This window comes from Poecilia reticulata, chromosome 10, assembly GCF_904066995.2.
Source record: "Poecilia reticulata chromosome 10, P_reticulata-male-v2, whole genome shotgun sequence".
Classification (NCBI taxonomy): Eukaryota; Metazoa; Chordata; class Actinopteri; order Cyprinodontiformes; family Poeciliidae; genus Poecilia; species Poecilia reticulata.
Window position 1 is genome coordinate 25,182,202 of NC_088839.1, and position 19,135 is coordinate 25,201,336.

General features: G+C 41.6%; 1 protein-coding gene across 5 annotated transcripts in view; it reads right to left on the bottom strand.

The window, feature by feature from the left end:
* Positions 1–1,031: 1,031 nt before the first annotated feature.
* The window catches only part of bcorl1 (BCL6 corepressor-like 1), a 43,028-nt gene continuing 24,924 nt past the window's right edge, over positions 1,032–19,135 (bottom strand). For 4 of the 5 annotated variants that reach the window (XM_017307158.2, XM_017307159.2, XM_081611745.1 and 1 more), the window contains exons 2-12: positions 15,637–15,720; positions 12,982–15,537; positions 12,610–12,742; positions 11,144–11,593; positions 7,087–7,274; positions 6,641–6,907; positions 6,389–6,555; positions 5,223–5,368; positions 3,796–3,873; positions 2,350–2,524; positions 1,032–1,550 (exon numbers count right to left, since the gene is read on the bottom strand). In XM_017307158.2, the coding sequence (XP_017162647.1) occupies positions 1,217–1,550; positions 2,350–2,524; positions 3,796–3,873; positions 5,223–5,368; positions 6,389–6,555; positions 6,641–6,907; positions 7,087–7,274; positions 11,144–11,593; positions 12,610–12,742; positions 12,982–15,537; positions 15,637–15,642 (4,500 nt within the window). In that variant the 5' untranslated portion in view covers positions 15,643–15,720 and the 3' untranslated portion in view covers positions 1,032–1,216. The remainder of the gene's footprint in view (positions 1,551–2,349; positions 2,525–3,795; positions 3,874–5,222; positions 5,369–6,388; positions 6,556–6,640; positions 6,908–7,086; positions 7,275–11,143; positions 11,594–12,609; positions 12,743–12,981; positions 15,538–15,636; positions 15,721–19,135) is intronic. The other variant, XM_008420664.3, reaches the window with a different exon arrangement.

Here is a 19,135-nt window from a genome sequence, read left to right on the forward strand (position 1 = left end):
GCAGAATGTGCCAATATTTAATCAAATTAATTAATTGTGAGTAAATTGATAACACTCTATAATTATTAGCTGTATCCCTAATCTGAACAACCCACTGACAACAAAAACAGAGACAAACTATGATTCACAATCATGCTTTATTCTGCTTGATTTCTTATAAAAGAATCAGATAAAATCCTCTTCCAGGATCTCCTTCAGTCTAGCTGCGTCCCGCTTCCCCTCAGCTAAACTAAACTTTTCTTTACACCTTAAATATCTTTTATTAGTTTGTGACGTCAAAGCAAAAACAAAAAAAACAAAAAAGAAAAGAAAGAAAGAAGCTTCGTTGATTGTCAACACAAAACTCTATTTGTAGCACCAGTACAATAAAACTGTACTTTAGCTGTTTTTGAAACACTGGTTCTGAAGGAGGGAGAGTAATCTCAGAGTAAAGGGATCCTTAGTGAGAACATTTCAGAACGAAGCACCAACCATGGAGGCGTCTCCTCACACACCGGCTCCTCATATACACAACAGTTCAAATATATTAATGACTATTAAATTAAGCACAACAAACAGTGGAGCTCCAACACAAAGCACTCTGGGATCTGGAAACACTGTGGGGGGTTTGGGTCGGGTCGTGGCTGCAGTCGGTCGGGCGGACGTCTCTGGACCGCCGAGGTTCTGTAACAGTTCATGATGAATGAAGAACATCTGCCTGGTTCTGTAAACAAACTCTGAACGTGGCGACCGATGATGTCGTTCGATTCGTGGCGGTCTGTCTGTCCGTGATGGCGACCGATGATGTCGTTCGATTCGTGGCGGTCTGTCTGTCCATGATGGCGACCGAGTGAAGCGAAGCGGAAATGTGTCTCAATATGTGCCACGGTTTCTTTTCTCCCTCGAGTCCTTCAAAATAAAAGCCTCGGGTCGTCTCCTAAACACTAAACTGAAAGACCGGAAAAATTCGCCGGCTCGTCGCCACGGCAACTCATTTATGTAACCAAATGTGTTCACCCTGATATACATTTACACAACCATGTACACACGGATCAGTAAAAAAGTTTCTTGTGTATTCAAATATACCTAAAGATAAGAACCTGAAAGCTGCTTTCCTGCATTGACCACTGCTGTGTGTGAGGTCAAAGGTCGAGGGTCGGGGCTGTCGCGGGGGTCAGTCCCGCCGGACGGAGAGGCTTCCTGCTGTCTCCATGGAAACGTTGGGCGGACGGGGGGGCTATCGGCTCCGACACTTGGCTGTGGGCGCCGGCGTCTCCTCCTCCTCTTCCTCGTCTTCCTCCGGTAGGATGTGAACGGACGAGCCCAGCAGTCTCTGCAGCTCCGGCACGCAGCACACCAGCTCCACCGGACCCTCTTCGTCCTCCTCCTCATCATCATCACCGCCGTTGCCGCATTTCCGGGGGAAGCCGACCTGGCTGATGGAGACCTGTCTCCAGAGCTCGGCTTGGGACAAACTCACGACCTCAAAGTGCGGGTAACGGGCCCGGAAGATCCGCGCCGACATCTTCAGCCGCTTCAGGACGTCTGTCAGCAGGAACCAGTTACAGAAGCTGCCAGGGAGGAAGAACAAAACAAAGGCCTCGCGTCAGCCAAGACGTCTGTAGCAGCATGTCTGTAACAGGGTTTATTTTAACATATTATAGTTCGTCAAAACCTGTTTATTCATTATCTGGATTCATTTTGTTTAGTGAAGAAGTCGTTTCTTCAGACATTAGCCGTGTCCGATTTCAGTCTGCATCCTTTGAAGAACCCGGTCTACGTAGACCGGATTCTTCTGATGGTCTACGTAGACCGGGTTCTTCAAAGACTACGAATAAACGAAGACTACAGGAGAAAAGCTGTGACTTCGGACAGGTCTAGCCTTCACCCACTGATGGCGTCTTATGAATATTTCCCTAGTTATGGGTGATTTATAGGCAATTTAAGATGTTTTCAGCATTTACAATCATTTCTTTTTTCTTCTTATCCTTTGTGGTGTAAGTTTAACATTTATTAACAGACTTACTGTTTTTTTATTTTTATTTTATCTCTTTTCAGGCTGTTATGTTGTTTTTATCGCTTTATACATAAAGTGGTTTGTGTTGCTGTGGTTCTGTACGAAAGGTCATTGATTAATTAATAAATTGACTGATTTGTTTCAGATATTTAAACATTGTGAAGGCTGCCCAACCACAGACTGTGAGGAACATGGTTACCCATGTCAGACTATGGAATAAAGCCTGGAAATAAACATGCTTTTAAATTGTTCAGACCCAAACGAGTGCTCTGAATGTAGATTAAAAACCTTCCATGGGTTTTCTCATCAGTTCTCTTCATTGCTTTGTCTCGGTAACGTTGTTTTGAACTCACCCCTGTGTCAGTGAAACCTGAACATGGTAGCAGGGTAACAGCGGCTCCGACGAGAACTCAAACAGGAGACAGTCTTTGTCTGAGTCCCTCTCCGGCTTCGCGTCTACGTTCTCCTCCTCCGGCTCCTGGTTCTCCTCAGACAGCAGGAAGTCCCAGCACGGCTCCTGGTCCGTTTCTGCACAGCGGAGTCAACAGAGGTCAGAGGAAATAGAGACGGTATCCAGCTGGCGGCAAAACACGAGGTCTGGACGCCCCCTAGTGGTCGGTCCGACCTCACCAATCATAGTTTATTGAAAGGAAATGCTAAACCCTCACAGCTACACGCAGAGGGAGAACACAACAGAACAAATCTCCCTAAAACATAAATAATTTAATATTAAAAACTGAAACCCAGTTAGATTTGAGGGACTTAAAAATAATCATGATTTAACCGTGCAACCTAAAGACTAAAAGCTGTTGTAAAAGTTTAGTCTACCAGTAAACAAACAAGCAGATGTGAGGATTAGCAGGCTGGACACAAACCGAGAAGTTAGAAAAGGAGAATATAATTTTAAAATTAAATAATTACTGGGTTAAAGGACAACAACAGCTGTCACAGCGCAGATAAAACGGCGAGGAGCAGCTCAAATTTTACTCCATAAGATACAAATCATGGATGGATGTTGATATTATTAGAGAAGTTATTTCTGTCTCCGGGGGCTGAAAAACACGATATAAGAGTTTCATATCAGTTGATATCAATAATCCTTGATTCTTTTTCTATTTTAAATATCTGAAATACTGCCACACTGGTAGAATATTTTATTTTACTTTTCACTCCACGCTGTTGATTTTTTATTTTTAAGTAGTTATGAGGCGCCGTGGTGAAACATTAAACTGCTGCTGCGTCAGTTACTCAACAAGTTGTTGCTAGGTAAAAAAGAGTGAGTTGCTAGGTAACCAAAGAGCTCACTCGCTGATTCAACTCAACATGCTTTGCTTAGCAGTGAGAGGTTGAGCAGCTACAGCCTTTCTCCTGCCTACATCTCCCAGAATGCTGTGCGGTTCTAGATCAGAGTTCAGTGAATATTCCAAACACTGAATATTCTATCAGGTTGATTAACTATTGACATTGATCATGTGTTTATTGTGATATATATTGTTATGGATTTATTATCCAGTCCTAATGTTTCCTGGTATGAAAATTACAGTCGACTATCCCTGAAATAAAATCCTTAATATAAGAAAGAACAGGTAATAAAATTTAAAACCTCACAAACATTATCATGGTGAACGATGAGTCCAGCCTTCAGTTTGCTCTGCAACAACTCACCTATTAGTCCAAGTTAACCTCTGAAAGTGCTCACCTCCAGGGCAGCCAATTCTAGTCACAGTTTTTTCTGACTGACTTTGTAAATGATGAACATGAGCTTCACTTGCAGACAGATCTGTGAAGATTTTTCTTACCAAAAAGCGAGCTGCTGTAGAAATCCCAGGGTAAACTGGAATCCTTTTCACCGCGGCCTTCCAGGTCTGAGAAATACTCTGGAAAATAAAGTAATAAAGTACACTGCATCAATATTCAGTGGCAGTTTGAACATCAACAGATGGAAACAAGCTGAGGGAAGTTCTGCAGGTTTCACCAACTCAGATTTAAGACTTTTAAAGACCTTCTTAAGGGCATTATGAATGAAACTTAAGACCTGTATCACAATACAAATGTGCAGATTGACATCTCATATTTTGTGAGGCTAGACCTGGAGTGCCAGACTTGTTTTTGCACAAGATGCACTGAGCATCGTACGGATTAGCAGCAGAAGTGATTTAATGGGGAAGTCCAGCAAACTGGCTATAAATTTTAACTGACTTGTGTCAGATGCAAAAAAAACCTAGCAAGCTAGCTAAGGCATATTAGCAGCTAGTTAGCAGTAGCTTCAATTGCCACAAATCACAGAACAGAATGACGATGTCTGAGTGCAACTCTAAATTTGGCCCGACAGAAAAGTCCTGCAAGATTTTTTATTTTTAAACTACACAGAATATACAAGACTAGATAGTTCTGCCATGACAAAATGTAAGACCTGTGATTTAAAGCTAACTTACCTTTAAAAAAAAAAGAAGAAATGTTTCAAGGCCTTAATTTTTGAAACACAAATTTAAAGACGCCACAACAACAACCTAGTTGTGGTTATCGCAACCATAACTAGGTTGCGATAACCTAGTTGTGGAGGTTATCGCAACATTCACCTCCACAACTAGATACAGCTTGTCTTCCTCTATTTCATTACAGAATTTTACAATTGAAATACAACTGAAAAAAACCTGGGTTGACCAGTGAAAAACAGAATAATTTTTTTGGGGGGAAAAAAAGTCTTCTTACAGTGTGTAGAGGGGCCTGTTTTGAACTGTGTGTATAAATATTCATCGTTAATGGTTGCTGTGAAGATATCTTTCTGTAAATCCTGGATGAATAAGGCTAGCGATCCAGAAACTAACAAAAACAACTGAGTCATCTCTGCTTTTTATAAAGTCGGCTCGTCTGTTCCTGATTGGTTACTTCGTCACTATAATCACTGCTTGTCATGTTTGGCTTTGGGGCGGCTGCAGAGTCCCAGCCGCAGGACAAGCAGCGCGTTTGACAACAGTTATTGTCCTGCTCTGAAGGAGACGGTGGACCCAGCAGCAGATGTTAATCCGCCTCGCCGTGCCAAATGAGAAGTGGGCACAGTGTTTATTAATGTGTTGACACTTTCACTCTTGGAAAAACACATCATCGATTATTCATGTTTTGTTTACTTTCAGTTGGCTTCATGAGATCCTTGCTAGCATGTAAACAGGTCTCTGGTTAAATATTGCTGCTGCGAGTCGACTTCTGGCAGAAACGGCGTCGGTACCTGTGAGGAAGGTCTTCATGCTCTGACTGTGCGCCAGTTTGACCGGCGTGTGGCCAGAATAAGTCGCCAGCGTCGGGTCGGCTCCGTGGTTCAGCAGAAGCCAAACTATTGGCAGGTTGTCGCTGGCTACTGCATCATGAAGTGGCCTAAAGGGAGAAACGCACACAGGTGGGTTTCAGGACGTCTACAAGGTAACAAACGACACCAAATCAAAAACACCTGCCCTGAGCTCCTCTGGTAAAAAGCTAATTATACTTCCTACATTCACGACCACAAATCACCGTCAGAGTAGCAACAATTTAACTTTTTTTCACTCAGGTAAAAGTAAGAAGTAGTTGTCTAAAAAATTACTCAGAAGTAAAGAAGTATTTGGTAAAAAGGCAACTAAAATACTGAAATACTGATCAAAAAATCGATCATTTAGTATTAAAAAAATACGTAACCAGACGGCCCAAAGTATAAAGTTATGTGAAAATGTTGGTGAATTAAAGACAAAAATGAAAATAATTTCTATAAATAAAGCAAATACAAAATAACAAAATCAGGTAAAAGAAACATTTTCCCAAATAATTTTTTTAAAATTAAGGATTCGATAATTTGATTTAGTAATTATTCACCAGATTGATTAATCTGGTGATTAATTTATTAATTTGATAAAAATGTGAACATTTTGCACATCTTTTTATTTAGCTACTTAAGCCTTTTTTATGCAACAGTAAAAAATAGACTAAAAGATACAAATAAACAATTAAGTTCCTTTTTTAAATAAGAAAATAAATATTTTATGAACAATAGCAATCTTTAGTAAATTTGAACCAGGTGAATTTAAAACTAGGCCACTTGAGGAGTTTGGGATCAAACTTAATTAAAGACAAATGTGATTATATCTTAACTGTAAAATATGAACAGTTTTGGCTTATTTACTGCTCTGAATATGATGTTTTTGACCGTACACTCCAGTTAATGATTAATCGATTGCTAAATTAGTTGCCTATTATTCAATTAATCACAATTAATCGTTTCAGCTTTCAATAGAAAACTTATGAAATTTTAACAAAAACTGCATGTCTGTGTCTGGTGAACTTTTGGTTAAAACATGTTTATCATTCAGTGGGTAGAAAATAAAATCACTCCAGTAAATGTAACTGGTTGCTCCGTAAGCCCACCTCGTTCCATCCTGAGCGCTGCAGTTGACGTCGGCTCCGTGTTTCAGGAGGATCTGGACGATCTGAGTCCAACCTCGTGAGGACGCCTCATGAAGAGCGGTGTAGCCTGCGTTGTCCCGCCGATTCACCTCCCTGATGTCCTTGTCCAGACAGTACTGGACCACGTCCTGCCCAGCAGAGGACGGACATACTTTCAGATCGTCTCTGGTTTTGGAGTAACAAACCGATCGGATCACAGCGACGGCGGTTTACCTGGTAGCCGAGGCGTGCGGCGCGCTGCAGCAGAGTTTCTCCAGCGTTTTTATTCACAATGAGTCGGCGGACCTCAGGAGGAACCGGCCTCTTGGGAGACGAGTCGGAACCGCTGCTTCTTCCTGAGGAGCTTTTCTTGACGGTCGGAGAAGATGGCAAACTTTTTGGAGTTGGCAGAGGCGTGGGTTGTGGTTTTGCATCAGCGCCGTTGTCGTCCAGCGGGAGGGAGGAGCCGCGTTTCCCTGAGCTGCTGCGCTTGGTCTTACTCTAAAGAAGAGAGTTGGGCGTTTATCATTCATGCGGCTGCCTACTGTCCCAGCTGATCCCATATCTGTGGAGAACAGCGTGTCATCTGGCCACAGGGGGGCAGTGTAATCTTACATATTTACAGAGCTGTACATGATTAGAAATGTGCTGCAACCTGGGGTGAAGGATCAGGAGCGTACCTTGGGCTCATCACCGTCACTGAGGTGTTTGCTTTTGAACTTCCTTTTTCCAGAAGGCTTGTTGCTGCACTCGGACTCCTCGCTCTCCTGGTAGCGGACGGATCCGGAGCGAGTGTATGAGGGTTTGGGTGGGGGAGGGGGCTGTGGGCTGGGGGCAGCCGGACTCGGACACCGATCCCTCTGCACATCTGCAGACAGGATTGATTAAAAGTTATGCAGAGCGGCACCAAGCTACAGCCAAATGTGAGATGCCCTGCGAAGGTGTTCATATTTCATCCCTCTATTAATTCCCTTTCAGGTCTTTATTTAAGATTGTTAGAAATTCATGAACACTTTCCTGCTGCAATCCTTTGTTTTCCCACATTACATAAAATCTCATTGGTTTAATGGGGCAAGAAAAAAAGGCAAAGAAATATCTGCAAACTATTGACTCCTTAATCCCATCGTTGAATTATAAAATAATCTATTCCACAAACAGCTGATGTGATCAAAGCTCAGCAGGAAAATGGAGGAGCAGAGACAGCGACACTCCAAAATCAAGTCATAACCAATAATCCACCTAACAGGGTAACCACAGAAAACTCCATCTGGGACGTGACCTTTAGCCCCCCTCCTGCTAAAGGTCACATCTTTAACTCCCAGAGCACCTTTACATTTTGTCAGATGGACCTCAGCATGTTCACCCAGCGACTCGACTTGGAAACCTTCAACATTTATTCAACCATTTCTTCTGGGTTAGACCAGCAGCAAGCCTCTCAATCTGACAACATGGACTGTCTGTGCTTGTTGTTCTTTTTTTTGTTGTTTGTTTATTTAGTCTTTTTTTTGTGTGTTAAAAGGAACATGAATTGTCTTAACTTGTTTTTGTTTTTTTGTTATTTTTGCGTGTTAACAGCGTAAAGTTCAAACTGGGTATTGATGGCAATACATTTGAGCTCAAAGGCGACTGATTTAGGCTGATTTATTAAGTCAATTTGATTGTTTCCATTATGCCAAGAAAAAATAAAATTTTAATACTCATGTAAATTATAATCTATTAGATTTGATAAAGTTTATTGTTAACATTATTTTCTTGTTTTGAACGCTGTGCAGCTCTAAGGATTTTTGCTCTTACTTTTATTTTACTTGAGGACAGTTGTTGCTATGCGTAACCGTAGCAACAACGTATTGTTTTTGGAACTGGGAGCAGCTGATTAGCATCTCAAAAGCTCAAATAATGAACTATGACATAAAATCCCAGAGGAGCTGAAAGGGATGCAGAGCAGAGAGAGGTGAGGAAGTTCAAGCCTTAATCATAACGGCTCATGTCCCCTACTCCAACATCTCTCTGCTTTATAACAAAACAGTCAGACGGAGATTTAAAGAGGAGAAGCAAAAGCAAAGGAGGTGGATTAGCAGTGCTTGCTTACACTGGTGATGTCAACAGGACACAATGCTGTGAAATATGGTCTCTGGTAAATGAGCCGTTAGCATAACATGACTGTCAACAGTCTTCAGTCAGAGGTCTACTCAGACCGTTGGAAGACTGTCTGCTACTGGAGAGCCATCCTGCCCACAGCATGACCATCCACAAAGACTCTTTGAAGATATCCGGATGACATGAGTTACAACATTTAACTTCCCTTTGGGACTAATTAAATATTTTTGAACTGAACTGAATCATCTCCGTTTCAGTTTATTAAAGGCTCCCTGAAACTAAAAAAATAAAAAACTAAAAAATATCTAAGTAAATCATCCCTGTATTATTTCCTCTGGTAAGTATGATGCTGTTCTTTGTAAAGTTTGTGCAATAGTCTGCTCAGCTTCCTATGTGGTCTGCTGGTGCTGCACTGAAAACGCCCCCCTGCTGTGAGAAGCAGCCTGTCTGCAGGAATCACTGACAAAACGGTCTAATAGGCAAAACAACACAGATATACCTGCTATTTATTCAACTTCTGCAAGTCCATCTGTCTGACTGATTTGGGTTATTGGTATAGAGCTAATCAATCAGGACATTGATCAATCAGGAGAGAAGAGGAAGTGAAAGACGACTGCCTCCTCCTCTTCCTCCTGCTTCATCTGTGGACTCAAGTTGCTGAAGGAAATTCTCAGGTGAACTAGCTGTTCTAGTTCTCTGCTTCTTAAATGTTTTATTTGTCTAGACATAATTTATAAAACAAGCAGCCATTTTCACAGCATATCCTTAAGAAGATAAAGATGTTACGGTGCTGCTGCCACCAAATTTATTCTGATCGTTTTTGTTTTGTTTTGGTCACAGTAAAATCTTCAGATCGTTAAACAAATTTTAATATCAGACAACAGAGTTTGCCCCAAAAAACTTGCTAAGCCTGGTGGTCCAGGTGGTCTCTATCTTAGAAGAAAAACAACCTAAAATAAACAAACAAACAAAGCTCAGCCTGGTGGTAAAGCCTGGTGGCCTGCCAGGCTTATAATACACCTAGATAAAGTAAATATAAAATGCATTTTCCAAGTTATGAGTTTGCGCCTTACAGTAACTAACCCAAGATTCATCAACTAAATAGAACCTGCCTGACAACATGAAGCAGGCTAAAATATTTCATAAAGGGGCATCATCTATAGAAACTTAACAAACGACAAACAAGGTCTCTCTTCCCAGAACTGCATATAAGTTAAGGGATTCATTTGTTAGAGAAGAAGTGACAACAATCGAAACTCCAACTAAACCGGAGATAAAAAGAAAAAAAAATGTTTTTGGATAAAAGCAGAAGCAGGAATTGTGTAAAAAATCAGAATGACTAAAATGAGCACTAGCGTCATGTTCTAAAAATAGTTTCTTTCTGCTGCTTTTAAAGGAGCGATTTCATTTTTCTCTCTGTCAATAGATTTACAATCTTTACACAATTATTCATAAGTTTTTCAGCAGTGATTCACCCAGATACACAATGTTTTTTTTTTATGAATAATCACTTAACCTATGAAACGTCAGACAATGACAAATACTTGCCACAAGCAAACAAGTTGAAATGATTTAAATAACTCCCTACTCCCAAAGAAAAGGATGAATGCACAACAACGGTTTTAAAACGAGGCTCTTACAGGCTAAACTATGACGTGTCAAGCTGAGTATTTTGTTGCCATTGTTTAATATGCCAATAACATTACACACTACTCTGTGACTACCTTCGTACTTCAGATTTACCTGAAGTTGTACCAATCATAATTTTGGAGTTCTTTTTATTTTAGTTTATTTGTTAAAGTCTTCAATAGATATTTCTATCTATTGAGCACCAAAGTATTCATTTCGGTGCTCTGGTCTGAACTAGCCTCTTTTTTGGAGGGTAATTTTGTTTACAGAGACTTCAGTATCCATTTTATTTGTTGTTTCTTTTTATTTATTTTGGATATTTAAAATGTCTTCCAGTTCCAGTGTTAAATATTTGAAATTAACGCTTATTGGTCTTTGGGAGGGCGTGCTTGCATTCATTCATTCATTTTTTAAGTTTTGGGGACTTAAGGTGGAAATTAGCCTTAATAGCAATAACCTGGAACAGTAAATCTCTCCTGCATTGTCCCATTTTGAATAACATCATTCATTCAGTATTATGTCATAATCTTTATATTACTTTAAAACTGAAGATGAATGTCGAAGCTGATAGTTGTCCGGCCAACAGGCGATAAAATTACACTTTACTCATGATAGATGCATAAAAGCTAGCTAGCTAACCCTTAGTAGCTAGTTAGCGTTAGCCACAACCGCCTCGAGTCAGAGGACGTAATGATAATGTTTGCAGGTGACTCAAACGTTTGCCTGACAGAAAAGTCCCACAAGAAAAATAAAGCACATGTAGTCCTGCCACGTCAAAATTTAAGACCTGTCATTCACGCATTTAAGGCTAACTCACATTTTTAAATAAATTTAAGACATTTTAATGCTTTAACTTTATATACATACATTTAAGACTTTTTAAGGATGAATCACAGCCGGCTAAATGGCTAAAAAATGCCAAACAGGTGGATGGATAAGAGACAAATAGGTGAGTAGACAGATGAATCTACCTTTAAACTCTGAAACCAAACTGGAGCTGTTCCGTGTTACCTGCTGGCGTTTCGGAGTCCGGCCTCAGAGCGTCCCCCAGCTGCTCGCCCTCCTCCAGCTTGTCCTTCTCAGTGATGTATTCCCCAGTCTCATACTTCTTACTGGAACATCGCCGACGTTTCTTGTGTGGGGGTGTGTCAGCCTCAGCGCCGGCCGTTTTGACCTTCCCCTCAATCGCTCGTTCAGGCAACGCGTTCGATCGGGGCCTGCCTCTCGGACGGCGAGCCGGCTGGCAGGGCGTTGAAGGCGGCGATGGAGACACGTCTTTGGGCAGCGGGGGCGGAGGGGACGGCGTTGCAAATCCCCAGAGGTCAAGTCGAGCATCGTCGGCCCGTCGCTGTCCTCTCCTCAGTCGTGGGAAGGAGGATTCTGCCGCTTCTGGTTCTTTGTTGGACACGGTGGAGTTGTTGGGGGACACGAAGACGTCTACACCGACAGGACTGCTTTTATCTGTAATGGACGAAATAAAATCTGAGTGGTACGTTCAGATTTTATGCATGTAAATGTGAAGGAAATGAATTGAAACAAACAAGAAGCATCTGATCTCTGCACACAAACTGCTTAAAGTGACTGCACTAACACTACAATGGAAAGCATAATTAAATCTATGATAAATGCCACAAACGCACATAAGCTGGGAGCGCTTTAAAGGCAGTAAATGCTTCACAAAACAGGGTTCGTATATTTTTCCCCACAGTAAAATTCAAGCACTTCTCAAGCATTTTCAAGGTAAGTTTTCAAACTTTTCCAGCACCACACTTTGGAAATAAAACCAATACAAATGAACTCAGAAAAGTCAGTTTCAGTTCCAGATTATATGATACCATTTGTTACTGTTATTAATGGCTTTGTGATAGTATTCTAGGAAAACTAAAATATAAGAATAAAGATTTTTTTGTTTTGTAATGTCTCTAACAAACCTCATACACCTGACTGGTCTGAGAACAAAACACTAACTAAACAAAAAAATTACCAATTTCAATAATGTTGTTTAGCATATAAAAGACAACTTTATTTCAATTACACAGATCAATAAGCCATTGAGAAATTTGTAATAATTAATCTTCATTACATTTAAACAACCAAATTGTGACCTTTTTACTCAAATTAATTGCTTAAACAAAGTAAACAAACAAAGGTCTTCAACTCTAAAATCTAAAAAACGTTCAGACTAAGTTTTCTGGCATTTAACCAATAGAAATAAGTTTGGTAATTCCAACAGACCAAAAGTCTGATTTTTTTCAGGTAGTGAAAAATAAATGTGTCTGTGTCTTTGTATGAAAACATCTGGTTTCAACTGTACATAAAGTTTTTCAAATTTCGGTTTTTAATCAAGCGCTAGGCTACATTTTATTACAAAACTGTGGTGTTTTGTAGTGCAGTTTTCAAACCTTGAAAACACTGAAAAGATTTAGGCATTTTCAAGGATTTCAAGCACCCGTACGAGACGTGAAAAAAGGCCGTACCTGTTCTGCTCCGCGCGGCGTGCTTAGCCTCGTTGAAACTGTTCTTGTCCTTTGGATTCGGCTCTTTACTCTGAGGGGAAAGCCCTCCTTTCGACAGATTCTGCTCCAGTGCAGGTGCAGATTGTTTCTTCTGCTGAAATTCACAGGGGACACAGAGAGCACATTAAACAGGATGCTATTGATCACAAACTTTCTTGGTAAAGTAAAGAAAGCAAACTCAAAATAAAACCCTAGAAGTAATCAATCACAGACTGGGTTCATGAAATCGAGCTCTGACCACCTGATCAGCTCATGAGAACCTTCATACGTGTTATTTTCTCACTCCAAAATGGATATTAAACTAAAGATCTGCAAGGCATCAACAAAATGTACCTTTTTATTCACAGGAACCTTCACTGGTGTCTTCTCTTTGTCTTGCTTTTTCTTCCCCGCAGCCTTCTTCGCTGGGTCTGCTGCTGGCTTCTCCTTCGCTGGTTTCTTAGGACTGCTCTTCTTTTGTTTGATAGCAGCTGCTTTTGCTTTGGTCGGCGATTCCTCTTTGGTACCGTTTGCCGTTTTCTCCAACGCGTCACTCCCACCTCTAAGCTGGCCTGTAAGGATGGATGCAACCATGCCCTCCAATTTTTCACCCGCAGCACCGTTTGATGTCCCACTTTCATTCCCTGATATCTCCCCTTCTAACACCTGGGCCAGTTTGCTCTCCATCCTGCCCCCATTTGTTGATGCATTGCTCCCAAACAGATGAGTCTGACCAGTGGGGTTGGAGGAGCCGTGCTTTGTGCCGTGAACGGCGGAGTTATTTTCTGAAAGTTCAGCAGCATTCAACAGCTCGTGCCTTTTTGTAACTTGAGTGGATTCTCCTTGAGACGGCCATTTCTCCACAGGCCAGTAAGGGGGGTATTCGAAAGTAGTACCATGCTTAGGTTGGACGTCTTTGCTCTCACCGAGTGGATTCAGAACATCAGATTTTCTCGATGCGCCAGGTGATGCTTGAGTGCTCCCCTCATTTGTGTGCGCTGTTGTTTCAAGACCTTGTTGCTTCACAATGGAAGCAAGGTTGGACAGCGGAGACTTCATTCTCTCCCACTTGTTCTCCTCAGGTTTGGACGGGCTCTTGAACTTGGACCCCTCTGCAACGGCGGAGCCTTTTGTTTTTGTTGATCCTTGGGGGTTTTTTCTCTGAAGACTGGCGGGTTGCTGAGGAAGAAGGGACGGCGGCTGCCAGGTCGGACTGACGGCAGCAGCAGAGTACGGCCCGGCTGCTTTGTTGGGGCCACATTTCTTTTGACTTCCAGTGTTGGTGGAGCTCAACAGGGCGGCCGACAGAGCTCCTTTAGTGGGACAGTTCTTGGATAAGGCCGTGCTGGTGTTTTTAACGTGCTTCCCGCTTTGAGCGTGTTGGTTCCCCTTCACCAGACAGGATGGCTTCTTCCCTCCTGATGCCAGATGTTCTCCTTGGTCAATGATAGATATAAACTCTTGCTTTGCAAAGCTCTGTAATTCATCAGCAAAGGTCCCCTTTCCATCTTTGCCTCTTAGGGTGGAAGCCAGTATGGGGCTCGCCACGCCTACATATGTACCAGGGATACTTTTAATGGACTCCTGTGCAGATCCCTTCCCCCACGTCGGTTTGGACTCTGTAATCTGGTGATTCTGAGTCCGACTCAACTGCTTTTGATGCGATCCGTTCCTGTGGGAGTTCGGTAAAACTGGATACTGTGTGTTTGAGCAGAAAGCTGTAGAATGAGTCCTCTTTGCGTTCAGAAAGTCTCTCGGACTGGACTCGCCATGAGGCTCGACAGCAGAAACCGGTGCGTCGCCTACGCATTTCGGACGTTTTGATTTAGCGGACAAATCGAGAGGTACGTCTCTTTGTTCGTTGGAGCAAGCAGAGTGGTTTTCTGCAGCAGAGGGGGGCATTGTGTTAAGAGCACCCATGCCCGTCTTGTCTATGCTGTTGGCTTTTTCCAGATGGTTCAGGAGCCGACTTTGGGAGGTGATGCCGGCCAGTGCAGAGCCGCAGCAAATGGCAGCGGTCGGAGACAAGGTGTAGTGGGTGGGTGCTGCTGAAGTTAATGACGGATGCTGCAATGGTAGTGTAATAGCTGGTGAGCATACCACAGAGGCTAAAGATTTATGCTCTCCTAAAGATTTGGTAGTCTTGTTTGACGAGTGGTTGGGTTTGAGCTTTAGGTTTGATCCAGCTGCTTTCTTGTCTGGAGCTCGGCCCACGGACAACGAGTAGGGGTAAGTCCGCAGGAGAGATTTGCCTCCGACACCTGAGCCCTGAGGCTGAATTTCTTTCTGAAACTGACTGCTTGTGGCATCTCTCAACGCTGCGATTTGACCCAACGCTGGTGGAAGAGTGATTTTACAAAGCTGAGGGGAGAAATTAGAAGAGGGGATAAAGGCAACGGGCTGGGCTGGTTTGAACATGGCAGAGCACTGAAACCCTGGAGCGAGACTTTGCAGAGACTGCGTTTGTGAGTGTGATTTTTTACTAGATGTCACATTGCTGTGACACGGGTTGAGAGCGTCCTCCCGGCCGGCCTTTACACCACTTGACCACTGAGGAGCGGGGAAGACCCCAGACCCATCAGCTCTGACTTTCGGGGTGTCTGTCCGTTTGTCTGTTCCCTTCTCTGAGCTGGTCAGAACCGGGCTGGACATTGGTGCATTATTAGGCTGTTGAGGCAGCGGATTTTCCGAAATATGGTTGCAGTTGCTAGAGTCCAGGCAGGCTTTTAAGGCCTTACAGTCTTTCGTTGGAGTGGTCTTATTTTGCTGACTGAGGTTCGCATCTCCTCTAAACTCAGGGGTTAGCGTCTGCGGGGGATTTCCCACCATACTAGTGGATGCTTTAGTCAGAGCACTGATCTCTCTGCTCACCGGGCCTCCATCCCCTACATTCATTAGTGTAGATTCCACCTGGGTAATGACAGAGGTTAATGAGACCAGGGTTAAGAGGATAAGAGGACAAATTGCTCTAATCATGTGATCCAACTTCAACAGAAGGAAAACAAGTACCTGCATAGGTGTTTCTCTAGCAAAACATGCCTCAGGTGGGAGCTCAGCCAGTCAATATGATCTTCTTTAAAACAAAGCAATATGCTGCAGAACACACAGGAAAGAACAAGTTATGATTCTGACATTGCGCTGTTCTGTTTTTACTTAATTCTAAGAAAGCCAGAAGCAAACAGGCTGATCTGATCCTAAGTGTAAACTACGAAATACAGGGCTCCCTTATAGCTCTGGCACTAATATCCACCTGACTGCACTCAAACCAGTGGAGTCAAAAGTGCGGCTCCGGGGCCATTCGCGTACCCTGGAAAGATCAGGCAAATCTAAGCACTAAAGGGACAATACAACAACACTCCTTAGTACAGATGCTGTTACTGAGTGAAGTAGGAATTAGCATCAATGGAGACCTTAATATAAAGTCAGAAGAAACACAAAGATGCAAGAAGTTTTCAACTGCATATTGAAATATGTCTCCAGTTCATTCAGGCTGTGAGAAAGCGAGAGAAAGCAAGACTTCAAGGGAAACAGTAAGAATGAATGTACAGCAGAAAGCAGCTCATATGTAATAATGTGGTAATGACTTGAATGGATCCGTAGGGACACTAAAAAAACTACACTCTGACTTGACAATAAAATTATCACCACAATCTCACCACAATAATCAATAATGTTGTCAGTAGTTCATAGAATAAAAGAACAATGTTCATTTTACTAAAACATAAACCTATAAAGAGTAAAATCAGAGAAACTGATCATTTTGTAGTGGTCTCATAATTTTTTCCAGAGCTGCCTTAGAGTGCAAAACCCATTTTCATTCAATTTATCACAAGACTATTTGAAATGTCATGTATAAGGACTTTAGCACAGCTGAGTTAAGAAAAACATAATAATTTAAGGGTGTCAAACCTAAACGTGTGTGTCTTGCATCAGCAATGAACTCTGTATAATTGCTACTTCTATAGACTAATTTTCTTATCTCACATTGCATCTGGTGGAAAGCAGCTGAGTGTTTCAGTGTTCATGTCTGAATAACGGTTTAGTTCAGGTGGCTAAATGCGTTTGTGGTTTAGGAGTAACATCAGGAGATGAGCTGATGTCATGTTGGTTGAACAGCTGATCACAAATTGTCACCAGGTCAGGAGACTTGGGTCTGGGACAGATTTTAAACGCAGGTATGAACTCACATAGCGGACCGTTTGCAGTCGGATCACACAGCATTCACAGCAAAATCAAAAAGGCCCAGAGAGCGTTTTGGGTGAGGTTTTCCTTTGTCTTAGTCCGACTATCAATTTCGAAAGGGAACTACTCTTTTTAGGAAAATATTTGAAGTTAGAGCTAATGCACTTGTTGCAACATGAGGAGACTATGAGTCACGCAAATAGCCAACAACAACCACATCACCTCTTTGCCATCATGCTGAGGCTTTTCTGCCTAACTTTGCTGACTAGCTTTACCGCTAATGATCTGTTTGTGTTGAAAATCAAAAGAGATATTTAAATCAGTCCAACAGCCCTCCTTTCAGCAGCAGAGTAACAAATATAAATTGACTAGAACATTAGACAACATAAAAAAGGAACAAGATTTCCACAGGAAGAAAAAAAACCCACAGAGGGTTGAATTTCCTAAGTATTTGTCCACAGCAGATTGCTTCTGTCTTTCCTTTTTTAATCACTTTTCAGATAAAACAATATCAAAGCAAAGGAAATATTTCCACGTTTACACAGCGGGTCTTCAGGCGCTACTATGATTTTTTGCTTCACTTCTATGTGAACAGTTTACGACCCCAAAGCGATTCGCATTTGCAGAAGAAGAACGTTGACATCACACAGCAGCGCGTTGTTTACGATCTATGGATCAGTTTTACAGTTTATTCAGCAAAGGGAGCCGACAGGATTGTCACATCATAACAACACACAAAACAAAGCTAACAAAAAGAAAGCACAGCTAAATGCAACGGCGTTTTGTGGAACATTAACTTCTGCAGAGAAGTCTGTTTGGATGCGTAGTCGGTGCCAAGAGTGGTGGGATTGTGATGTGATGCGTTTCCCTGACACAGACTTCTTTCATAATTTCATAATTATAATTTTCAGCCGTTGTTTGTGTCTGGATTTACAGCGTCTGGCTTCTTCTGGTGCAAAATTACAATGCATGTCTCTCATTAGTGACGTAAAAGTTGAATTAAATGCAATATGACAGTTCCGACTGCAGACGCAACCTGATGCATATCCAACTTAGTATCACATGAAAGTAGCACAAATCGGGGAAAAAAGTCGGGTGTGGGTCACACGTGGGCTAAAAATTTGCATTTTGGTCGCATTCAGCTGCTGTGTGAACATAGTCTCGTTAGCTTTCAAATTATGACTGATTCAGCCAAATCGGAAGGTTTTCAAGCATGAGAGACTTCAGCATCTAAATCAAATTTAAGTCCAGACTTTAACTAGGCCTTCCTTTTGTTTTATGGGCCATTGTCTTGCTGCATAACCCAGGTGTTCACGACCTGAACATCACAGACTGATGGCTTTTACCTTCATTTTCTAAGAGAAAGGGAGAGAAAAAAATCATGGTTTAATCAATTACAGCAACTCTTCCAGAACCTGGAGCAGTAAAGGTCCTGACACTTCCACCATATTTCGCTGAAGATTAAACGTTGCTTTTTGGAAATACCACTTTTTGCCAAATTCTTCAAAAAAGTTTCCCTTTGTCTCATTAGTCATGAGTTTTTGGGGTTCAATGAGATATTTTTAAGTCAAATGTATGGCGGATCTTTATGTTTTTATTGCTTTCATAAACAGAAGCTGTTTTTGCCCGGTCTCTTTCTTGCTGTTGATTCATAAACACCGACTGTACCTGATGCAAGTGAGGCCTGCAGCACTTTGGATGTTATTCTGGGTTCTTTTGTGAAGAGGTTGCGAAGGGTTAATCAGAGTTAATTCACGATTTAACAAGTAGGCAATTACTTTATTTACAGGTGAATGAATGGGTTGGATAACTTTTCCCACCTTAATTAATAAAATCGTTTGAAATCTGCATTTTGTGTTTACTCTGCTTGTCTTTATCTGATATTAAAGTTTGAACACGTCTGCCAAAAAAATAAAAACAGAAGAAAACAGAAACTGCATGTCAGCAATGTATTTAGAAATGTACTACCGGCACATAAACACACATTTATCTGGCAAATGTTGCCAAATAACTCAATATTCCTTAATCCTTATTTTAAAGATATGTATATAGAAAAAACGCATTTAACCTAAATTAAAAAGTCAATTTGAATTGTACATGTGTTACATTATTTTGGTTTAAACACCATATTTGTTAGAGCCACCAGCTGGACTAGTGAGTAATGTCTAACCTGTCATTACTCTGGGCAAGCAACAATTGCTTTTCCAGAGTAATAGACTAATTATATCTTACATCACCTATGACACATAACATAATTAAAAGATTTTTACAATTTCAAGGAAATGTCAGCAAACAGTTGTCACGGAGATGTGATTTGGAAAATCAA